The sequence below is a fragment of the Cervus elaphus genome, chromosome 10, assembly GCF_910594005.1.
Source record: "Cervus elaphus chromosome 10, mCerEla1.1, whole genome shotgun sequence".
Classification (NCBI taxonomy): Eukaryota; Metazoa; Chordata; class Mammalia; order Artiodactyla; family Cervidae; genus Cervus; species Cervus elaphus.
Genome location: NC_057824.1, coordinates 47,338,510 through 47,360,534, shown reverse-complemented (window position 1 = coordinate 47,360,534; position 22,025 = coordinate 47,338,510). Strand labels below are relative to the sequence as shown.

The following is a 22,025-nucleotide window of genomic DNA, read 5'->3' as shown; positions in this document are numbered from 1 at the left end:
CTCATATAGTCTTTTCTAGCATCTAAAATGTTCAGGGCCCTACGTGGGGTGCAACAGGGGAAGAAAATAAGGCAGCGACTACTGCTCTGAAAAGAATAAGAGATAATCACCGTTCTGTGTGATGAATGCTATGCATAGGGTGCAGTAGGGAAACAAATAACCGTGCCTGGAGAGTGAGAACGTTTGAGCTACTTCTCTAAGTAGACTACAGTCACTCAAAATCTGTTTGCCCATCCAGTACAGTCAGAAACACACTTATTAATCATTCATCCCTATTAAATTGTTTTGTTTGTTGTTGTTCAATCGCTAAGTTGTATCAGGCTCTTTGTGACTCCCTGGACCGCAGCACACCAGTCTCCCCTGTCCTTCACAATCTTCCAGGAGTTTGCTCAGATTCATGTCTATTGAGTCGGTGATGCTACCTAATCATCTCGTCCTCTGTCATCCCCTTCTCCTCCTGCCCTTAATCTTTCCCAGCATTAGGGTCTTTTCCAATGAGCTGGCTCTTCCCATCAGGGGGCCAAAGTACTGGAGCTTCAGTTTCAGCATCAGTCCTTCCAATGAATATTCAGGATTCAGGTTTGATCTTGCAGTCCAAGGGACTCTCAAGAATCTTCTTGTTTACTACCTTGGTTCAAAAATCTGCAGTGGCCTAAGAACATCTTTCCAGCCTAGACAGGGCTAGACTGCTAGGTGTCCCTGAATGGCAACATGCTAATACCAGACCTTTTTCTCTTTTCTTCTTACCTTAAAGTGAGAAGGATCATTGCCAGTAAAAGGTAAGTTCTCATTTTTCAACTGAAAAATGCACAACCTAAAAGTTGTGAATTATGTTTTATTTGGCAGATAAAACCAAGGACTTAAGCTCGGGTAACAGCATCTCAGACAGTCTGAGAGACTGCTCAGAAGTAGGGAGGAGCCCGGATACGTAGGAGTTTTTGCAACCAAAGCCATGTAGTCAGAACACCGAAAGACTACTGGGATTTTTGTTTTTTTTTTTAAATGTTTATTTGGCTGTGCTAGGTCTTAGATGCCACATGCAGGCTCTTTAGTTGTGGCATGCAAATTCTTAGTTGAAATATGTGGAATCTAGTTCCCTGATCTGGGATCAAACCCAGGCCTCCTGCTTTGGGAGCAAGGAGTCTTAGCCACTGGACCACCAGGGAAGTCAAGAAAGATTACTGTTAAAAGAAAACCAAGTATCTCAAGTTGAGGAATTTACTGCTTCCCTATGTATGGGAAGATGCAAAAGTTTCGGCTCATTGAAATCTTTCCTTTGATATGCACCTCAACTATCTGGGGCCAGTACCTGTGCTTTTTCATCCTGAGTTTCCTGGGGAGGGCTGGGGAGGGTGGACCTAGATGGCAGGGAAGGAACTTTCTATCCCAAGTTCCCTTCCTTCGGCTGCTGAAAGGTGATGGCTTGATGCCTGCAACATCTTTGTTTACTGATATGGCAGGCAACATTTTTTCCCCCACTGATCTAGGTCAGACATCAGCTCTATGAAGCCCCTTCAAACCATCTATCAGCAGAGAGAGCTCATCTCCCTTCAGTAGCCATTTCTTCTAAGAGGATTAGGAGAAACCTCAGAGGCCGTGACATTTGAGCTGATTGTGCAGAGATGAAGTTGCAGCTTGCTAGGCAGAAAGAGGGATGGACATCCTTCCTAGGCAGGAGGAGCAGCAGAGCAGACATGGTAAATTCAGGGCCTAATCATAGGGATCTCCAGGCAGAAAGTAGCAAGAGAGGAGAATGGCAAAGGGAAGTTCTCTTTCTGCCACAGCATTTGAGGGTTGAATAGGAGTGACCACGTGGAAGGTAATGGCAGGAGCTTGTGGTGGTGATAGGGGCATCGAATGGTCAGCAAGGTCGGTGAAGACAAGTGGCCGGACTTCAGAGGCACAAAGATGACTAATGGGATGGATGCTTGCAGGACTAGACACCTAATGGTAGACTACACGCAGAATGAAAACTCCAAAAACATTGGGGGGAAAAAGATCGGGGGCCATTTTTGGTATTTCCAAAAACACACCCAGTTGCACATCAGAATGGGCACCATAGTCATTCCAGCGCTTGTGGCCGCTGTGGACCAGAACCCAGCCCTGGTGTTGGTAAAGCAGAGATCTAAAATGGGAGACTCAGGGATGGGCTCGGGCTCAGCCCTAAGAACTAGAGGTACCCTGGAGAGCCATCAAGAACAGCTGGAAATCCTGCAGATGGAAGTGGAAACTAGAGGTGGGGCTTTATGAATAGAGAATATCAGCTGCAGCTCCACGAAAAGGAGCTGAGAAGTGGCTCTCCAAATAAAGAACAGTGCTTACCTTGGAGATGGGAGTTATGCGTTGTTGTTTTTTTTCTTTCATTATATTTTCATGTATTTTTCCAGTATGTTTTTCTATAGTGATATTTTCATTTTAAAATAGAAAAAATAATAAGCTTTAATGTGGCTGTTGCTTGGCAGTTGTCCTCCATTTCTATGGCTCCAGTTTAACACCCATCTTTCACTGATATAGACCTACACCCTTGATTAGACAGTTTCAGCTTGTCACTTTTTTTCATTGTGCCATGCAACTTAAGAGGATATAGTTCCCTGACCTGGGATCAAACCTATGTCCCCTGTAGTGGAAGTCTGGAATCCTATCAACTGGATGGCGAGGGAAGTCCCTACAGTTTCAACTTCTGGCTGGTCTTTTCCGGCCTGTCCCGTTGGTTCCTAAACCTCAGAAGGTCCCAAATCCACTTTTGTTATTTCCCTTCCCTCCATCACCTTGGGGGAGGGGCAAGTGGGAAGTGAGGGCTTAATGGGTACGGGTTTCTGCTTGAGGCAATGAAAATGTTTGCAGCTGTATAGTGGTAATGATTGTGCAATGCCGTGAATGCATTTAGTGCCACTGAACTGTGCACTTTAAAATGGTTAGGAGAAGGCAATGGCAACCCACTCCAGTACTCTTGCCTGGAAAATCCCATGGATGGAGGAGCCTGGTAGGCTGCAGTCCATGGGGTCGCAAAGAGTCGGACACAACTGAGTGACTTCACTTTCACGCATTGGAGAAGGCAATGGCAACCTACTCCAGCGTTCTCGCCTGGAGAATCCCAGGGACGGGGGAGCCTGGTGGGCTGCCGTCTATGGGGTTGCACAGAGTCGGACACGACTGAAGCGACTTAGCAGCAGCAGCAGCATATAAACCTCAGTATTTTTTAAACTCTCCAGGTGAATCCAATATTCAGCCAACTTTGAGAATCAGTGCCCTAAATACTTTGTATAAATAAAGTGTCAAACTGGAAAAAAAAATAAAATGGTTAAAACGGTAAATTTTATGGTTGTGTATTTTACCATAATAAAAAGTTAAAAGAAAAACTTAAGAGTCAGTCACCTAAGGACCTGGAGCTGTGGGAAATACATCCCATGTACACAGGGTTGTATTCGGCGTACACAGGGGCAGAAGTATAACTCAAAGGACATGACAACCTCAAACAGAGTCTCCAAATCATTGTCAATGGAGTCACTCTATGGGAGTCAAAGACAACTGGCAGGGCCCAGCCCGCAGTGACTTTACAAGCACTCAGCCACCATCACCGCCAGCCCCTGCCCCCACAACCCTCAAGAATGAAGCACTCAGCTGCCAACAAGACATATTTCAAATAGTTTAATTTTAAAAATATTCTATTCAGTGCTAAAATATGTCTTCACTCACCGTTGTCCATTTCCATTTTCTTAAACTTTTTTGAAACAAAAAATAAAATCACAAGGTTTGATGAAACATGCAGATTTCAAGGAAAAGGGAACTTTCTAGAAAGTCTGGGCTGAAGAAGTACTGTGGGGATGAGTACTATCAGAACCTCAAATTCTCGCTGGGGCAGAGTCTGCGGCAGGAGAGCTGGGGACCATGGCGGGAGGCAGGGGGATACTGGAATGAAATGTCCAGGTGGAAACAACTGCGAGTATATGTGTGTATGTGTGTTGGGGGAAGGGGGTGGTTACAGTGGGGGGACAAAGGACTGTCAACAGCCAGAGAGCCCATGCGAGGCAGGATGGCCTCAGGAATGGGTACAAGTGCCAGGACAGCATGAAGTCTAGGTGGGACTTTTCTGCCGTCGTGTGGAGTTAAGCCCTTCCCTTCCCTCCAGCGTCTACTCAGGCATTCTCCAACAGCAGCCTATAGGGTCCCTAGCCCTATGGGCAAGTCCATGAATCTACAGTCTCCATTCAAGTTCAAGTAAGCCCTCGGCACGCTCTTCTCTGGAGGGTGCCTTCCCCCCCTCCTTCCTCTTGCAGAGGCACCAGCAGCTCAATCCAGAGGCTGTGGAGCAGAGACTGCTACTGGAGGTGACAGATGATCCTGGAGTGGCTGAGGCGCCAGCCTCCTTGGGGTGCAAAGAGGACAGGAGTGCTCCTCTTCTCAGGATCAGGCAGACACAGGTGCCGGGGACGGGAAGATGATGCTACGACCCCAGGTCCCGCGTCCACCTTCCAGCCCAGAAGGCTCTGAGGTGCAGGCTCTGGACCCCGGTGCTCGCCCTTACCCCAGCAACACAGCACAGCCAGAACCAGAATGCAATAAATAGAGGCATGGGGCCTGGAGGTGAAGGGCGCCAGGGCGGTGCTAGCTTTCCGACGCTGTCTGCGGCACTGCAGGCTGGTCCATACAGAAGCGTTTCAGGGGAGGGGCACTTGAGTCTTCCTCTTCCTCAGCAATCTAGATGTAGCCAGAGCACGGAATGACAGGGCTATCCCTCTGAAGCAGACCTCCCCTTCCACCCTAACTGTCTCACCCGACTGTCTCACCAATCACAGGACCTCTTCCCTACCTCCTGACCTAACCTTCCCCGACCTTCTAACCAGCATCCCTCACTGCCTCTCCACCCCCACTACATCCCTCCCATGCTAGAGAGCCAGTGCATATCAACAGAGCCCTGACATTTTCCTTAGAAACCAGGAAACCCAAAGCACCTCCTTACCTGTGTCTCTAGAGGAACTGGTTCTTCCTTCGTGAGGGTCGGAGGTTCATCAGCAACTTCTGAGGCAGGCAGGGAGGGCTCTGAAAAAGCAAGGTCAGTGTAACTGCAGGGCCTGCTGGGACGGGAGAGCCCCCAGGTTGGGGGAGTGCTCCTAGGAGGCACCTTGGTGAAGGGGTATCCACTGGTTATAGAATCAACATACATTCTAAGAAGAAATTTGCAGAATCCAGTACAAAGGGCACTAACTCCGAAGTCAGAAGGAATGAAACAAATCAGGCAGTTCCACTAAATGTGGGATCGTGGCCAAGCAACTGAATTTTTTAAGACAACTTCCTCATCGATAAAATGGAGACAACAGTTGCTATTCCATGGGCTTTTCGAAAGGAGAATCATGTTTGCTGTTTTAGTCACTAAGTTGTGTCCAACTCTTTTGTGACCCCATGGAGTGTAGCCTGCCAGGCTCCTCTGTGGGATTTCCCAGCAAGAATACTAGAGTGGGTCGCCATTTCCTTCTCCAGGGGATCTTCCCAACCTAGGGATCGAGCCCACATCTCTTGCACTGCAGGCAGATTCTTTACTGCTGAGCCACCAGGGAAACCTGAGAATCATACCAGGCCTCAAATATGAAAAGTGCCTTCCTTGCGGAGAGCCTGGCACTCAATCGTGTTGCTGTTTCTTTCCGTCATTCTGTGAAAGGGGAAAATACAACCATTCCCCAAAAGAGCCTCAAACAACTGACAAACAGCTTGAAGCTGCCAGTTCTGAGGCACCGTCTCTAACCTGTGACTCTAAAGAAGAAAACCATCGAGAGCAAGAGCATGGCCCTCCAAGACACACGTCCTGGGCCAGGGAGACTCACCCTCAAGGATCTCCTGGCCCAGGGTGGGGGGCTGGGAGTCGTCTGTGCGGAAGTCAGAGGTGTGCGCAGGGCTCAAGGACTCGCTCTGCTGGGGGCTGGGGCTCGAGTTGGTGCTGCTGTCCACCTTGAGCTGGTAGACATCAGACACGGAGCTCTGGTTGCTGTTTTCATCTGAAAATCACACACGACAAAGGCAACGGCTGAGGCCGGTCATGGTTGAGGGGGCTCAGTACAGAGCCAAGGGCCTGGGGTCTCTGCAGACAGCGTGGACACAGCTGGGCACACACAGATCACAGCTGCAAACAGCCCCTGAACCAAGGGCAGACATTTCCAGGGCTTCTGCACATCACGAATTACCAACAGAATCTAAATTGATGAATTTAAGCACATGTTATTTTATGACATATATTCTAAGCACCACCGGATGCAGTCAGAATCTTTAAGTTTATGCAAAATTTATATGTCAGGGAGGTCAATATAAGCGTATGAGTCCCTTCTTTAGCATCCACTAATTATAGCTGGGACCTGGTATCTTCTCACTATCCAGTGAATGGAAGGACATGGCTCTGCCTCTCAACCTTTCTCACAAGAGGTATAGAAAAGGACAGTCTGCCTGCCATTCTCAGCTATCTGAAGGAGGGTGACGGGGTCTGGAGATGGTCAGCTCAGGCCTTGCACCTGCCCAGGCTCTGCCTCACTGCCTCACAGACCACTGGATCCCACCTGGGAAGCGCTGTTGAAGGCTTAACGTCACCAGCTAAGTTAAAAACCGACTCAGCAATTCCTTCCTCTCCCCCACCTCCAGCAGCCAGTCACCAAATTGTACCCGTCCTACTGCTCTGCTGCCACGTGTATCCACTCCTTCCTCCCCCACTGCCTCAGTGCAGGCCTGGCCTCTGGCAACAGCCATCCAGCTGCCCTTCCTCGGGTCTCAGCCACGCCCGGCGACCTCACACCACTGCCAGAGTGAACTTTCTAAACCCTTCTGTGGTTCCCTGCTGCCCACGAGAGGGCCCTATCACATCCTACACACTGCTCTCCAGGCCCACCGCCTGCCCTTCTTCCTACGTACCCCTGGCTCCAGCCAGGTCAGACCCAAGCCTCGGAGCAGCTACCAGCACCATGTCTGGATGATGTGCTCCTTCCCGTCTTCCTGCAAAGCCCCTACACCTGGCCGCCGGCAGCTCAGGCATCCTCTCCTCTGCAGAGCCCTGTGTCCCAGGCTCCCCTGGGTGGAGACGACCACCCCCTCTCATGCCCCTGCTGCTTCCTATGTGCACCTGCATTTACTGTATTCACACCGGTCTACCTCCAGGACACCCGGTGCGGGTAGGCTCTGTGGCCCACAGAGGTCCTTGGGTCTCCAGCACAGTACATAGTACCCGGCACCCGGTAGGAGCGCATTAAACGTTCACTGCGTGAAAAGGATGAGACAGTGGCCAGGCTGAAGAAACAGAGCCTCCCATGTCTCCCGAGCTTTATGCTGCGGGGAAAGCTCACGCAGCTGGAGAACTGTCCACCCTTCTGTACCACACCAACCTTGGGGTTAGGGGAGAGGGAAGGAGGGGATACCTGGTCGTTCCCAGTCTAGCTCCAAAGAGAAAATCGTAAGCCTTTTCTAGTCTTCATCCTACAATGACCACTATCTTCTACACTAAAATGGAAGTAGCATTTTATTATACAAAATAATAAAGTCCTGTCAGTCTTCAGCTTAGGTAGATGCTTTTCTTCTCCAAGTATCAGTTTCCTTAAATTGGGATGATGGTAACTGCCTGGTTTGTATCCCAGGCTGATGCAAGGGTAAAAAGGAGACACTGAAGTGAAAGTGCCTCATAAGCAGTAACTACCACACAGGTATAAAAGGTAAAGTTCTCAGTGCAGTGCTGACTCTGGCCGGACGTCTACCAGAGACTGGTTTAGGAGGCAGAACTTGGACAAACTGTAGACAAACAAGCAGATGCCCCAGCCTGGGTTGGGGGCCGGGTGGGGTGGGGCACGGTCCTCTGAAGCGCTCTCATCAAACACACAGTCTAAAGAAAAGAGCTTCTGATCCAGAAAACCAGGACCTACCATGGGTCCTCACTTACGAGTGACTAACTTTAGATACGTAACCTCACGTCCCTGAGCCTCAGTTTCCTTAACTGGAAAGTGAGGAGACTGTTGTCTGTCTTGCAAGGTTACTATGAAGTTGAAATGCAAAGACTTCTGTCAGGTGCCCGGCAAGATACCAGCAAAACCGTGGGCACTGAAATGACACACAGACTAGTCTTTGGATTATTGATGGGTCATTTAAATGCTCATTTTCCTGCAAGGAAGACATAAGGATGCAACTCACCCTGGAATTCAAGAAGGAGAGAGGAATTGGCTGAGGCATCAGAGGGAAAGCCATTAGGTTCCCGGGCTGCGGAACTGTTCGATTTTGACTTTTCTTTCTAGAAAAGGAAAAAAAGAGGAATATGACAGAGCCAAGCAGAAGACTCACAGAGAGAGAGAGAGAAGGTGCTGAGACACCACAGAGGTCTGGATTAGGAACATGAGGAACAACAGTGGTTTCAGGACCCAAGGAATAACAGGATCCTGGACAAGGTGTTCCCGGGCCTCAGTGGCTCTATCAGTAAAATGGACCCTTCCCACTTTAATCTCATGACTCACAAGAGACAGGCAGCTATATACATCTGCTTCCACTGGAGTTCTCTGTGGGACCTTCCTGCTTTCTGCCCTCATCAGAATGCTCTGCCCGATCCTTCCCTACATGGATGGGTAAGAATTACAAAATACTCATTTGAGAAAGATCCCTGTTTCAGGAGCACAGCTAGGGGTAAAAAGAGAAAGAAGAAAGGCCCTTTGACTGGACAAAGGAAGGAGTCACTTTATATGCAATGTGAGCAGGGACAGGACAAGGGGTCCCTACAAGCTCTACTCCTGACCAATCTACCCCATCCACTCAGTGACCTCCCATGTCCACCTCTGCCTTCAAGCAAATGCAAGTCACATGGGTAGGGGAACCACAGTGGAAGGTAAGCACTAGCTTGCAACATACCAGCCCACAGGAAAGGCAATCACCAACCCAAGCATTTGCAAATGAGAGCATCCTCACAGCTGGAATTTCAAATCTGGACAATCCCAAACTTGCTAATCCATACTTCACATACTTGTCACTTTATTGTACATGCATTGTACTAGTAACACAGCTTAGTTTTTGTGAATACTCTCAATCCTAACTCAGCAATAAGTCAACTGTACATATATATGTGTGTAGTCCTTTCCTTCATGTTTTATATGCAGACATAATTTTAGTGCAATTACACTTTACCATTTAACTACAGAGGCTACCTAAACCTGATTTTTACTGGCTGCATAATATTCCAGGTATCATACTCATTCAATCAATACTCAACTAGTGGACATTTAGCTTTACCTTATTTAGGACTGTGTTTGTTTAGTACTAGTAGAAATAAATCTACAATGCTTAACTTTTATTTTTTCCTGGATTATTTGGCTAAATTCACACCAAAAAAAAAAAATCCCTTCTAGATCAGAAAGTAAAACCATTTCGCTTAAAATACCCTGTGCCTCCCAACTCTCCACCAGAAGGTTGGCAATGCATTTGGAGTATGAGCATCACAGCACCCATGCCAACTTTTGGTGCTCCTGTTATTTTTTCCTGATCTCTCATTAGTTCAATGATTCTGTGCCCACATAAAATATGCACTCACCATAAGAAATTCTGAAAATACATGAAATGAAAATCACCTGCACAACCAGAGATACCCGAAACATATAATTGTATCGAAATGGACCATGATTCAGCATTATAACTTGCTCCCCCGCAACTCATCATATTAGAAACATTTTTCTATGCCATTGAGTAGTTTTTTAGACCATCTTTTACAAGGGTAACAAAGCTGTACAATATACGGGTGCACAATAACTTAATTCTTTAGCTAAGATCTTCATTTTGCTTGCAATTTTTAAATACCATGAACAATACTGGAGTACTCAACACAGCAGATGTAACTTGTACACATCATGATTATGTCCCAGAGAATAAATGTCTAGAGGTAAAACTTCTAGATCAAAGGCATAAATATTTTGAAGGCTCCCCCCGACACACACCCTCAGCTTCACTGAGGTATAAGTGACAAATAAAACGGTACAGTATTTAAAGTATATCCTGGGGTGATTTGATATGTGTATATATTGTGAAAGGATTCCCAACATCTGGTTAATTAAGCTTTTAAGTATACATATATGATCAACCTGTAGAAAGTTTGTCCCAGTTTATTCTCCCATCAGCAGAGTCCCACTCCCTTACATCCTTCACTTATTCTTCTTTACCAATTTGATCATTTTCTATTTTTCCTAACCTAATAGGTCTATGCTAGTACCTTCGAAGCTGGCACACGACCACAGACCACTGGAAGGTAGATAAACCAATGGACCTCAGGGTCCAGCTCAGAAACCAATACAAACACTGTGAGAAGTCCTTCGGAGAGACAAAAGGAGCAGAGTCCTGAGCAAGGAGAACCTGAAACAGCAAAGGGGGATGTCCCCCAGGTCCAGTGGTTACGATTCTGCACTTCCTATGCAGGAGGGGCAAATCTGATCTCTGGTTGAGGAAGTGAGATCCCATATGCCACATGGCACAAGCAAAGAAAAAAAAAAAAAAGAAATAGGAAAGGGTCAGGGGCTTCTATGTGAGAAATGGGGAATGGGCTGTTGGCAGTGTCCTTCCCCCACACAAGAGATCTAGCAGCCTGACCTTTGGCCTTTATGGTATTGGCATCACCAGAGCCAAGGTTAGATGAAATACAAAGGGTGGCCCCAGAGCCCCTCTAACGTTCACCCACCGGCTCCATGGACTTGGCGAGGATGGCTGCTTGCAGATAAAGGCAGCATGTGGAGACCAGTACTAGAGAGCTCCTTGGGAGACAGCGGAAGATGAGAGAGGGGAAAAGGGAAAGACTGAATCCCGAGGCTAATCCCATCCCCTCAGCTATAGAGGAGAAAGCACGGAGCTCAGGCTCATGGTCTCCCCTCGGTTACACGTTTCTAGCCAACACAGCTCAAAGTTAAAAGGAATAAAAGACGAGTGCACAGAGAAAACCAACCAGACACTGCAGGAGAACAAGTACCATGAGAGACAATTAACAGAGCAAGCTGTACCAGGAATAGTGCACCAATGGGACATGAGAACTTCAATAAAACATGGCAGGTCTCCTAAGAAAGACAAGGATGACACGGGAAAGTTATTCTGAACCACCGCCAAGGATATTTGGTATGAGCAATGAAATTGTTCAAAGTAAAAATTAGGTGAATGAGTTTATTAGCAGAAATAGATAACAGCTGAAGAAAAGATTAATGAGCAAAAACTGGATGAAGAAGTCAGAATATACAAAGAAAGGATAAAGAGATGAAACAAACTAAAAATTAAGAAATGAAGCTAGATGTCATCATTACAGGATATTGCATTTAGGGAGTTCCCTGGTGGCCCAGTGGTTAGGATTCCGGGCTCCCAGTGCTTTGACCAGGGTTCAATTCCTGGCCAGGCAACTGAGATCCCACAAGCCACATGGTGTGGCCAAAAAAAAGATGAAATTCCATTCAAAACGAAGGACAGAGTAGAGATGAAGGGTGGGGGGAGGGGGGGGTGATGGAGACCAGAGGCTCAGAGGAAAAATACAGATTTTGATAAGCTTTATACATTGACATGGAAAAATAGTGTAAGTTTTATTAGGTTGGAAGTTGCCAATAAAAAGATTAAAAATAGAATGTAGAACTTCCAGATCAGCAGAAGAAAATGTGTCTAGTCATCATGAGGTGAAGAGGAAAAAAATAAAAGGAAAGTGTATTATGACCGAAATCCTTGTCCATAAAAATATAATTTTTAGGCAGTCACACTTTCCCAGCCTTTCTGGCACCTAGACGTGCCACAGCTACTATGAACACTTAGTATATATGTCTTAAGGAGACTTCTGGGAAACTCCTTACATTCATTAAAACACTATTTGCTAACCCTCCCACTCTCTTACTGCCTTGAACTTGAATGTGCTGAATGATGGCTGGAGCTCGAACTTGGAATATAAGGTCAAACATGAACAGAGGAATGGGGAATTATTTAATGGGTATAGAGTTTTTTACCTCTGCAAGATGAAGAGTTTCAGAGATGGGTTACACAAGGTGAATGCACTCAACACTACTGAACTGTACACGCTGAAGTGGTTAAGATGGTAAACTTCATGATAGGTATATTTTAACACAACAGAAACAATGTAAAATGAATAGAACCACTACTCTCTTAAAAGGAAATTTAAAAACAAAAGGAATAGAGAGGGTGCCAGAAACCTGAGTCCCTGGGGACTCTTAGAACAAAATTACCACACCAGTCCTGGACTGCATACTTCTGTTTCTCTAAGAACAAAACAACTGCTTTAAACCACTGCTATTTTGAGTTTTCCGTCACCCACAGCTAAACCTAATCCTAATATGCCCAATAAGCAGAAAAATGTAAAACAGGAGAAATAGCATTACAAGACATACCAGGCAAATACAAATCAAAAGAAGACGGGATATACAGTTAGTATCAGATAAAACAGAATTTGAGGTGAGAAAGGGACAAAGAAGGACTTTACATACTGGTAAAAGGAGGAACAGGTCACGATGAGGTAAGAATCATAAACATACATGGATCAAAAATAGAGCTTCAAAGTACAAAGGATAACTGACTCAGACCATGAAGAAGCAAACAAACCAACGATTTCACACACTCTTCTCAGAAACATACAGAGCAAACCATACAAAGATGAGCAAAGATACAGATTTGGATAACATAACAAATCCATCAATTGTTTAATTTCATATATATGTTTTAATTATAAGTGAACTGTCCACAATTCAATTACAGATCAGGTCACAAAAAAAGTCCCAGTAAGCCCAAAGAACAAATACCCTACCAATTCCATAGAATCAGTGCACCAATTTTAAAAGGACAGCTTTAAAAAATCTCACCTATCTAAAAACTAAATTATCATTCTATTAAATAACCTTTGGGTTAAAGAGGAAACCAAAGAGAAACCTATGAAAATCTTACAGTGAAACGACACTATCAATGATATCCTGATACTCATGGATGTCCAAATTTGTGACAGATAACTACAGAAGTGAAATGGACTACAAAAAAAAAAAAAAGCAAAGAAAAACTAGAAAAAAACATGCTAAGTATTCAACACAAGAAGTGGAAAAAACAGAATAAAACAAACAAAGGAAAATAACAAGGGCAAAAATTAATCAAAAAGAGAACAAAGCAAAATGAAAAGAAAGATGAACAAAAATTACATGATGATTCTTTTAATAAAGATTTTAGGACCATTTTACATGGAAAAAACATAAATAACAAATGCAAAAAAGACAAAATAATTACCAACAGAGACTTTAAAGTACAAAAGGATATTATAAATGACTACACAGCAGTACACATGAAAACTGATCAGTGTTCATCAGCAGGGTACTGCTGGCCTTCCGGACAGGCTGATTAAGTCTTCACTGCACAGGACTGACTCATGTATTGCCAAAAGCTTAGCATGGCTGGCCAACCAAACAGTGCCTTGTCTCATTTCTAAACACTCTTGGGGAAGTGGGTAAGGGTGAAGACTCAGCACTGTCCCCCACTAAAGAAACAATCCCCTACTTGAAATGGAAACGTTTTTTAGAAAAGACACAAAACAGCAAAATAAGTACAGAAAAAGGGAAAACCTAAATACATCAATCACCATGAGAGCCACTGTAATGATAATCAACACCTCTCTCGCCACCAAAGACCCAGAAGGTACTAAAGGTAGACCCTTCATTTTATGCAAGTTGTTCTAGAAATCAAAAGAGGAGAATCTGCCTAATTTGTTTTAGGATGCTGGTGTAAACAAGGTAAAGATAGCATAAGGAAAGAGTATTACAAACCAATTTACAAACCAGATGCAAATGCCTCAATTATTTGTGCATTGAATGTAACATTAAAAAGGAAAAAAAGAAGAAAGGCATGTCCAAGTAGAATTTGTCTTAAGAATGCAAGAATGGTTCAAACATCAGAAATTCATCATTTTAATAGATTAAAGGACAAAAGTCCCATGAACATTTAAGTAGATGCAGGAAAAGCAGCTGGATTAAGTCCAAATTATCTATTCATAATTTTTAATAAGCCTTAGAAAGCTAAAGAGAGAAGGAATTTTTCATTCTGGTAAAGACTATCTTTCCAAAAACCTACAAGAGAGAAAACTCACCCTACTTAACATGAAGACACACTAAAAGCATAGTAAATAAATCTAGAGCAGAAACAGATAAAATAACAACAAAAAAATGGAAAGCTCAAAAACAAAAACATGTGAATATAGCATAAAACAGGAACGACATCACATACCAGTGGAGAAGGACAGATTATGGAGTGACCAGTATCAGGGGTAGTGGCTCACTATATGAAGGAAAATTAAAATTAGATTCTTATCTTCACCATTTAAAAAAAAACAACAAAAAACCTACATGGATTAAAGGTCTAAAAATGAAAGTTAAAATTAAAAAGCTAGCAGAAGATGCAGAAGTCCTCTATAACCAGGAAATGGAGAATAATTTTGAAACATCACTCTGGAAATAAAAATCATAAGGAAAAAGTTAACTTGACAGAAAAAAATTAAAGGCTGTTACTGACAAAGTTACCACATGTGACATGTTAGACAAAGACAACTGCCATGTACAAATCTAATTAGAGGTTTTCTTTATCTATAACATGAACGAATCCATGCAAATCAGAAAAGTAAAGACAGGAAGTCCAATATAAGAATAAGGAGAATTTAAGAAATCAGAGGGGAATTCCCTGGTGGTCCAGTGGTTAGTAGGACTCCACGCTTTCACTGCTGAGGGCCTGGGTTTAATCCCTGGTTGGGGAACTAAGATCCCGCAAAGCCACATAGCCAAAAAAGAAAGAAAGAAGAAATCAGAGAAGAGGAAATCTAAATGCATAAAAAGGAAATCTGAAGAGATAAAATTATCAATCTCCCTAGTATTCAGAGAAATGCAGAATAAACAAAGAGATACCACTTTACATCTACCAGACTATCAGGATTTAGGAATTAGGTGTTAGACGATACCAAATGTTGGTGAGGATGTGGGAAACAGGAGGTGACTATCCAGGGAAACTGTTCAGGAGAGAGATCTGGCCGCATCGAGTAAAAACAATCATGTATGGGACTTCCCTGGTGGTCCTGTGGCTTAGAATCCACACTCCTAATGCAGGGGGGCCTTGGTTTCAATCCCTGATCCAGGAACCAGATCCTGCATGCTGCAACTAAGACCCAGCACAACCAAATAACTAACTAAATATTTTAAAAAATCAATCATATATGGACAGCCAACAACAGAGCAATCTCACTCCTGGGCATCTAATCCAGAGAAAACTTCTCACAAGTCCTCAAGGAGAATGGATAAAGGATGTCCACCACAGTCAACCAGGCTACCAAAAAAGCTGGCAGCAAAACACACAAACAGACCCATATCTATACTTGAAATATGGCAAAGGTGGTTCTACAGAGCAAGACGAAAAGAAGTCTCTTCAAGTGGTGGCATAAATGTATACCCACATGGAAAAATATGAAATTGGGCCCCTACTTCAAAATACACAAAAATCAACTCCAGGTGTATTATAAATGGGAATAGAATAACAAGCTTGTAGATTATACAGAAAAATATCTTTGTAACCTCAAAAAAGGAAAAGATTTAAGACATTTAAAAGCACTAATTATAAAGAAAAGGATTATTTTGTCTACATTAAAATTAAAAAAACTTCTGCTACTCGGGCCTGCATAAACAGAGGGTGAAGATAAGCCATGGAATGGAACAACGTACAGACAGTATTCAAGCAATAAAGAATATGTGTCCACAACACAGAGAATCCCTACAAGTTGCAAGAAAAAGACCATAACCAATTAGACTTAAACTGGCACTGCCTAAAAGAGGAAATCCCAAAGGATGCTGAAAAGGTTCTCCATCTCATTAGTAATTACGTCCTTAACCACCCTATCAAAACCAAAATGAGATATCTTAATACATGAAGTCCAAGAACAGTAACTGTTGATGAGGGTTTGGAGCAGGGAGAACTCTGGTATGTCTGGTGGGAATATACAATGGTACAATCACTTTGGCATTCCTGGTATAGGTCAAAATACACATACCCTAAGATTTGGCAATTCTACTCCTAGGAATATACTCTAGGAAAACTCACACACATGTTGACCCATATACAAAATAAGAACGGTCACAGGAGCTTTGTTCCTATTATCCCAAACTGGAGACAATCCAAATATCCATCTACAGGAAAACTGATAAGATATTAATAAATTATGGTACAGTCCTGTAACAGAACTCCATACATCAAAGAAAAGGAACAAACAGCTCCAAGGACAACATGGATGATTCTACAAACATAACACTAGGCAAAAAAAGCCAGACATGCAAAAATAGATACTTCGTGATGCTGTTTAAAGAAATGTTTACATATGACTAAATAAGTAATAAGAAAAGCAAAAGGAGATTGATCTCCCCTGGAGGGGAGAAAGAGGGATGATAGGAAGAGTTTCAGAGGCTGCTGGGGGAGTTAGCAACATCTATCTTTTGACATAGGTGGCTTTTACAAGGGTATTAGCTTCATATTTTTTTCCCTATATAGTACATTATGTTTTAGATACTTTTGTATGCATTTTATAGTTTAGACCTTTTAAAAACAATTAGAATAAAAAGAAGGGGAGAAATCTGGGAGTTTATCACTCAGGGAATGTATAGATAGATAAATGTGGTTACTGCACATAAGAGAATATAATGCAAGAGTAAAGATAATAATCTTATTTACAATTATAGAAGTATGTTCAAGTTTTCAAACAAAAAAAGAAAAGAGGTTTACAGCACAGTGCTATATATGAATGCAAAGTTTTAAAAATACAAATATGAAACAATGTGTATTTTTCAAGAATATACAGATGTACAAATAAAATCATGGAAGGGGAATTAGAAAGGCATATATACATACAAAACACATCTAACATGCTACAATGGGCAGCAGGAGTCCACAAACTTTTTCTTATGAGGCCAGATAATAAATATCTTGGGCTTTGCAGGCCATTAGATGTTATGGCCTACTCAACTCTACCATTACAACTCAAAAGCCACCACAAATAAGGAAACCAACGGGCACAAGTGTGTTCAAACTAAACTATATGGAACCACAGGGAGCAGGCCTGGGCTGTAGTTGGCCAAGCCCTGGAAAAGAGGAATGGGTTAAGAAAAGGGAATAACGGGGAGAAGGGGGAATCTAATAAAATGAGAGGCTTTGCATGGAACAATGACAGAGGGGTCCCTGAAGTATTTTCAACTCAATTCTGGGGAAATAAATCCCATAACAGCTAAGAGGCAATCAAACAAAGAAAGAAACAAGACGTTACCTTTTTGTTGTTTTGATTTTCTTCCTCACTTACCTCCTTGCTGTCTGTCACAGGAACCCACTTAAATATCCTAAGGGACGTGTCACCCACAGTCACCCACTTCTTCTCCCTAAAACAAAGACACTTCTCAGAACTGATAAAATAAAACAGATTTTCTGATCAGAACTTGTGCTTTTCTACTTCTCACCAGATGTCTTCAATCTTAAATGCTTCATAAACTTTCTGTCCAATCATACTTTACTTTTCAAGGCAAAATCACCCTTTCCAGAAACACTTTGCTATCGAATTCCTTTAACCCTGAACCTTCCACCTGTCACCTCTGCTCACATGGTGTACCAAAACCATTTTTTTCCTCACAGACTACAGTAGTACGGAGTATGAGCACAAATTCAAACTCAGGTATCCATCTCGCATAACTTCTTCATCTCCCCAAAATTAATTCAATCCCACTGATTTTATAAAGTCCTATTATACAGAGCCTTACAGGTGATAAAGGATATATAAGATAGCGTCCCTATCTTGGGAACTCACAGCAATGAAAAGATAAGTAATATGTGAAGGTGGCAAGAAAGAAGGCTGAAAGACCAGGATATTCCATGGAAGGCAAAACTCCTGTGAAACTCTGGGTGCATTAGTCGCTCAGTCGTGTCCAACTCTTTGTGACCCCATGGACTGCAGCCCGCCAGGCTCCTCATGGGATTCTCCAGGCAAGAATACTGGTGTGGGTTGCCATTTCCTTCTCCAGGGGAATCTTCCCGACCCAGGGATCAAACCTGTGTCTCCCGCATTGCAGGCAGACTCTTTATCATCTGAGCCACCAGGGAAACTCTGGGTTGAAACACAATTCCAATACCAAGGAGCAGGACACGATGCTTTCAGCTAACAGAACTGAGCCTCACACTGGCTTTTGGAAAAGGTGAAGGCCAAGTGCCATGGAAATATGGCTTTAAGGTTTTGTTTTACAGAAGAGATACTTTTGAGATAGGCCTTTAAAACAAACGAGTAGCTGTTCTCCCCTCCCCACACATACCTGGGGAGGGAAAGGCAAGTAACATTCTTAAATAAGGGGCAGATTATGGACGGCAAGAGTTGGGGAGCCTGAAGTGTGACTTCTGAAAGTTTCGAGTCCTAATGTGAGCACAAAAAAGCAAAAAAAGTAACTGCTGTTATTAATGATGCTATTCAGCAAATGACATCACAAAAATATAAAGACTGTGATGTAACATGAAAAAGAATGAACTAGACTTAGAAACTAGAATTAATTCCTGGACAAGCCACTCATTTATTCAACAAGTATTTAACTTACAAGACCCTCTGCTAGGTCCTGAGCACACAGGGCACAAGATGCACAGTCCTGACGCTCCCGAGCCTGAATTCCAACTGGAAACAGACACCACACAACTCATTTCAGTTAGACACCTGATCATTAGATTCAACCACATCAAACTGCCATTTCTGCAGATAGAAAAGGCAAATACAGATGTCTTATAGTTCAACCTAATGCCACTGTGGAAAGTTCCATATAGGAGAGGACCCGATTTAGACTGGGGCTCTTGAAAGGTTTTGGTGAGGAAGCAACTGCAGAGCAGAGCCAGGCACTAACTAGGCAAGTGGAAGGAGCAGGGAGAGGAAGGTTGCCGAGAGGAAGGAAAGGTAGGGTGGCCCCAACTGAAAGATGGCCAGCATCTTGCAAAAGAGGGCAGTTTGAGCCAGTCTAGTGAGGTATGAAGAATCATTTTTGGTCTTTATCCTAAGGACAAGAAGAGAGCAATGAAGCATTATTTCCTAAGCAAAAGAGTGCTAAAAAAAAATTCACACTTGAGAAAAATACAAAGTAATGAATGGACCAGGGAACTGAGCCAGCCCTGAAGCAGGCAGACAGATCACAGGGAGCCCAGTACAGAGTTCCAGGTGAGACAGAGTTCCAGGTGACAGAAGATGCTCAACTGCCCCAGACTACAGGTAAGAACAGAGATGGCCAGAAGAGGAAGGGATGCCCAGTCCTAGGTTTCACAAAACCTAAAGCATTAGATTCGGAGGAGGAAAATCATTAACTATTTAACCTAGTATTTGTAAGTCCTTAGAGATGAGGAACTTGGTCATGTAGCAAAATGGACAAATAAACATGCAAATAAAGTCCAAGGTAATGATGACCTTCAGTTTTCCAGGTGGCTCAGTGGTAAAGACCCCACCTGCCAAAGCAGAAGACGCGGGTTTGATCCCTGGGTTGGGAAGATACCCTGGATAAGGAAATGGCAACCCACTCCAGTATTCTTGCCTGGAAAAACCCATGGACAGAGGAGCCTGGCGGGCTATATGGTGTTGCAAAGAGTAGGACATTACTTAGCGACTAAACAGTAACAACAATGACTCTACAGGGAGTGGAGGGTGAAGGGCAGGAGGTCTTGGAGAAGGCTTCCTGGAGGGAGCTAACACCTACCCGGCTTTAAAGTTACTAGTAAAGTAAAAGTTATCGGTAGCAATCAGCTAGAGAAAAGTACTCAAGAAGTTGGCGCAAACACCTGGCTGTGAAAACTTAAGGTGATAGCGGACTGGAACTCTTGGTACAAAATAGGCGGTCAACCTGCGCCTGCAATGAACATGACAGCAGCCGTTTCCAAACAAAGCGGAGATCCTGACTCTTCTACTAACAGCTCCCAGGTCACCAAGAGAAAATGCCTACCCAGTTCGCGCGCGTGAGCCCATATTAGGAGAAAGATAGGAATTTTTCTTCTAATGATTCCCTGGTCCGGTGGCAGGTAGCTTGACGAAAAGTTCTCACCTAACCCAGACGCCTTAATACGCAGAGTGCTCAGTCTGGCCAACGGGAACCCCTCAGAGATTGTTAGTTAGTATACTGGACAGTTCAGAACGCAAAAGGTTCCTCACGCAGGCGAGCGCGGAGACTAGGCCCGCGCCTACCCGCGGCTAAACAAACCCCTCAGACCCGGCGCCGCCGGAAGCCGGCAGCTCCCCGCCGGCGCCGCGCTGCCGGGGGCAGGAGCAGGTGGGCGGGCCTGCGGGCCGGGCAGCCCTCTGATTGGTCGCGGCCGGCGCGCCCTCTGACCTCACGCCGACGCGAGCGGCTCCCTCCTCCCGCCTTCTCCGCTCCCCCCCCCCCCCCCAAGCGCCCGCCGGTCGGCTCCCACCCCACCCGCCAGTTCGCCGCTGCTATGGACCTGGGCCGGCGGCCCTCCCCGCCAGCACCCTTGGGCCTGGCCCCTCACCATTTCCGCACTTTCTCGATGGCCGCCATCACCTTCTTGATGTCATCCTTGGCCCGGCTGCGGGTCTCGGCCCGGACCGACCGGCCCGACATGGCGGCAGCGGGAACGGCGGGGGCCGGGGCACTGCTCCCAAGACACCGAGAATCGCGCGCCTCACGCGCCGCCGCCCGCCCGGCGCAGTAGCGTCACCGCGGCCGTCGCCCCCTCCGTGCGCGCGTGCGCGAGAAGTGCGCGCACCCGCCCTCCCCTTGGGGCTCGAGGCATCAGCGCGCCTGCGCGCTCCGCCCCAGGTGCCCCACCCCGGGCGTCCCACCCAACAGGCCCCACCCTGGGCATCTCAGAGTACACTGAGCTCCCAAGCGGCCCAGGGTCTGCGGGCAAGGTGGCAGCACGTGTTGTGTGCAGGGTGAGGTGCGAGGCACTGCCAGTGGGGTCTCTGGCTCTTGCCCAGGGCAACATCTTAATTCTCTGGTCAGGGCTGCAGCCATAATCTATATTTTATGGACTTGACACCAATGTTACTGAGGTTCTACACTATCCTGTACTGCTTTCTCTCCTGTTTGGGGCCCTCGCTCCGCAGATACACCACTGTGCTCCAACTATAGAGAATTTCACACCTTCAATATGCCTTCCAACGTTTGCACACATCTGTTCTCACCTGGAATTCTCTTCTCTCTTCTTGATGACCACTTACTCTTCCAACATTCAGTTAGAATTCCAACAAGACTTCCCCCTGAGATCCTGAGGTGCCACTTTGTCCATACTTGACACTACATCAATGTCTCATTTAATTCAATAATCGTTGACTAAACGATGCCTGCGCTGTGCAAGTTGGCATGCAAAGTGCTGAGGACAAAATTGGATTTTGCTTTCAAAGAGCTTCCAGGTTAGCAGAACATGCAGACCAGAAAACAAGCATTTCAAATGCCATTTTATAAACGCTAGGTTAAAGGGAAGTACTGTACAAGATGCTATGACAACCCTAATCTAGATGAAGGGTGTCCAGAGGAATCTGGGGGAAAAAATGACCTTGAAGTTGAATTTTGAGAATACAGTAGATGCAATTGCTCTAAGTCCTCACTGTGTCCACAGACACTGTAGATGCTCAGTAGATGTTTGGGTGAATACTCAGTCTTCACTGCAGCTCCCTGTCTTCTCCTGTCACCCCAGGCATTTATTCATGCTAGCGGTATGCAGAGAGGGCCCTGAAGCAACTGCTTTGAGAAACATAAAGGAAGCAGGTGACAGTTTGCATTGCTTGGTAGCAGCTATTTCTTTCACCTCTAGAGAAACTTCCTTCTGTGTACCCAGAGAACTGTCTCACTAACCCTGAACTTGACATAGCCTCTGACTATGACTGTTCCCTATTCTGTAATCCACCAATATCATGGCTCAATAACCACATATCACCTTGCTGATGAGGAGCCCAGGAATAGTGTCTGCCCCCTTGAGGAGTGAAAGAGCTGAACTAGCATGTGGAGGGAAGGATGGGTCTACTAATA

General features: G+C 44.8%; 1 protein-coding gene across 5 annotated transcripts; it reads right to left on the bottom strand.

Moving 5' to 3' along the window:
- Positions 1-3,633: 3,633 nt before the first annotated feature.
- BCL7B (BAF chromatin remodeling complex subunit BCL7B) lies at positions 3,634-20,769 on the bottom strand. 5 transcript variants are annotated; one of them, XM_043914988.1, is made up of 7 exons: positions 20,524-20,769; positions 17,330-17,405; positions 8,472-8,567; positions 8,155-8,251; positions 5,820-5,990; positions 4,961-5,040; positions 3,634-4,698 (listed from the first exon to the last, which is right to left on the bottom strand). In XM_043914988.1, exons 1-7 carry the CDS (start codon positions 20,613-20,615, stop codon positions 4,606-4,608), a joined length of 705 nt encoding a protein of 234 aa, XP_043770923.1. In that variant the 5' UTR covers positions 20,616-20,769; the 3' UTR covers positions 3,634-4,605. The 5 variants fall into 5 exon arrangements, with proteins under 5 accessions (XP_043770923.1, XP_043770924.1, XP_043770927.1 ...); XM_043914989.1 differs by lacking the exon at positions 20,524-20,769 and adding an exon at positions 19,980-20,282; XM_043914992.1 differs by lacking the exon at positions 20,524-20,769 and adding an exon at positions 20,079-20,279.
- Positions 20,770-22,025: the final 1,256 nt, after the last annotated feature.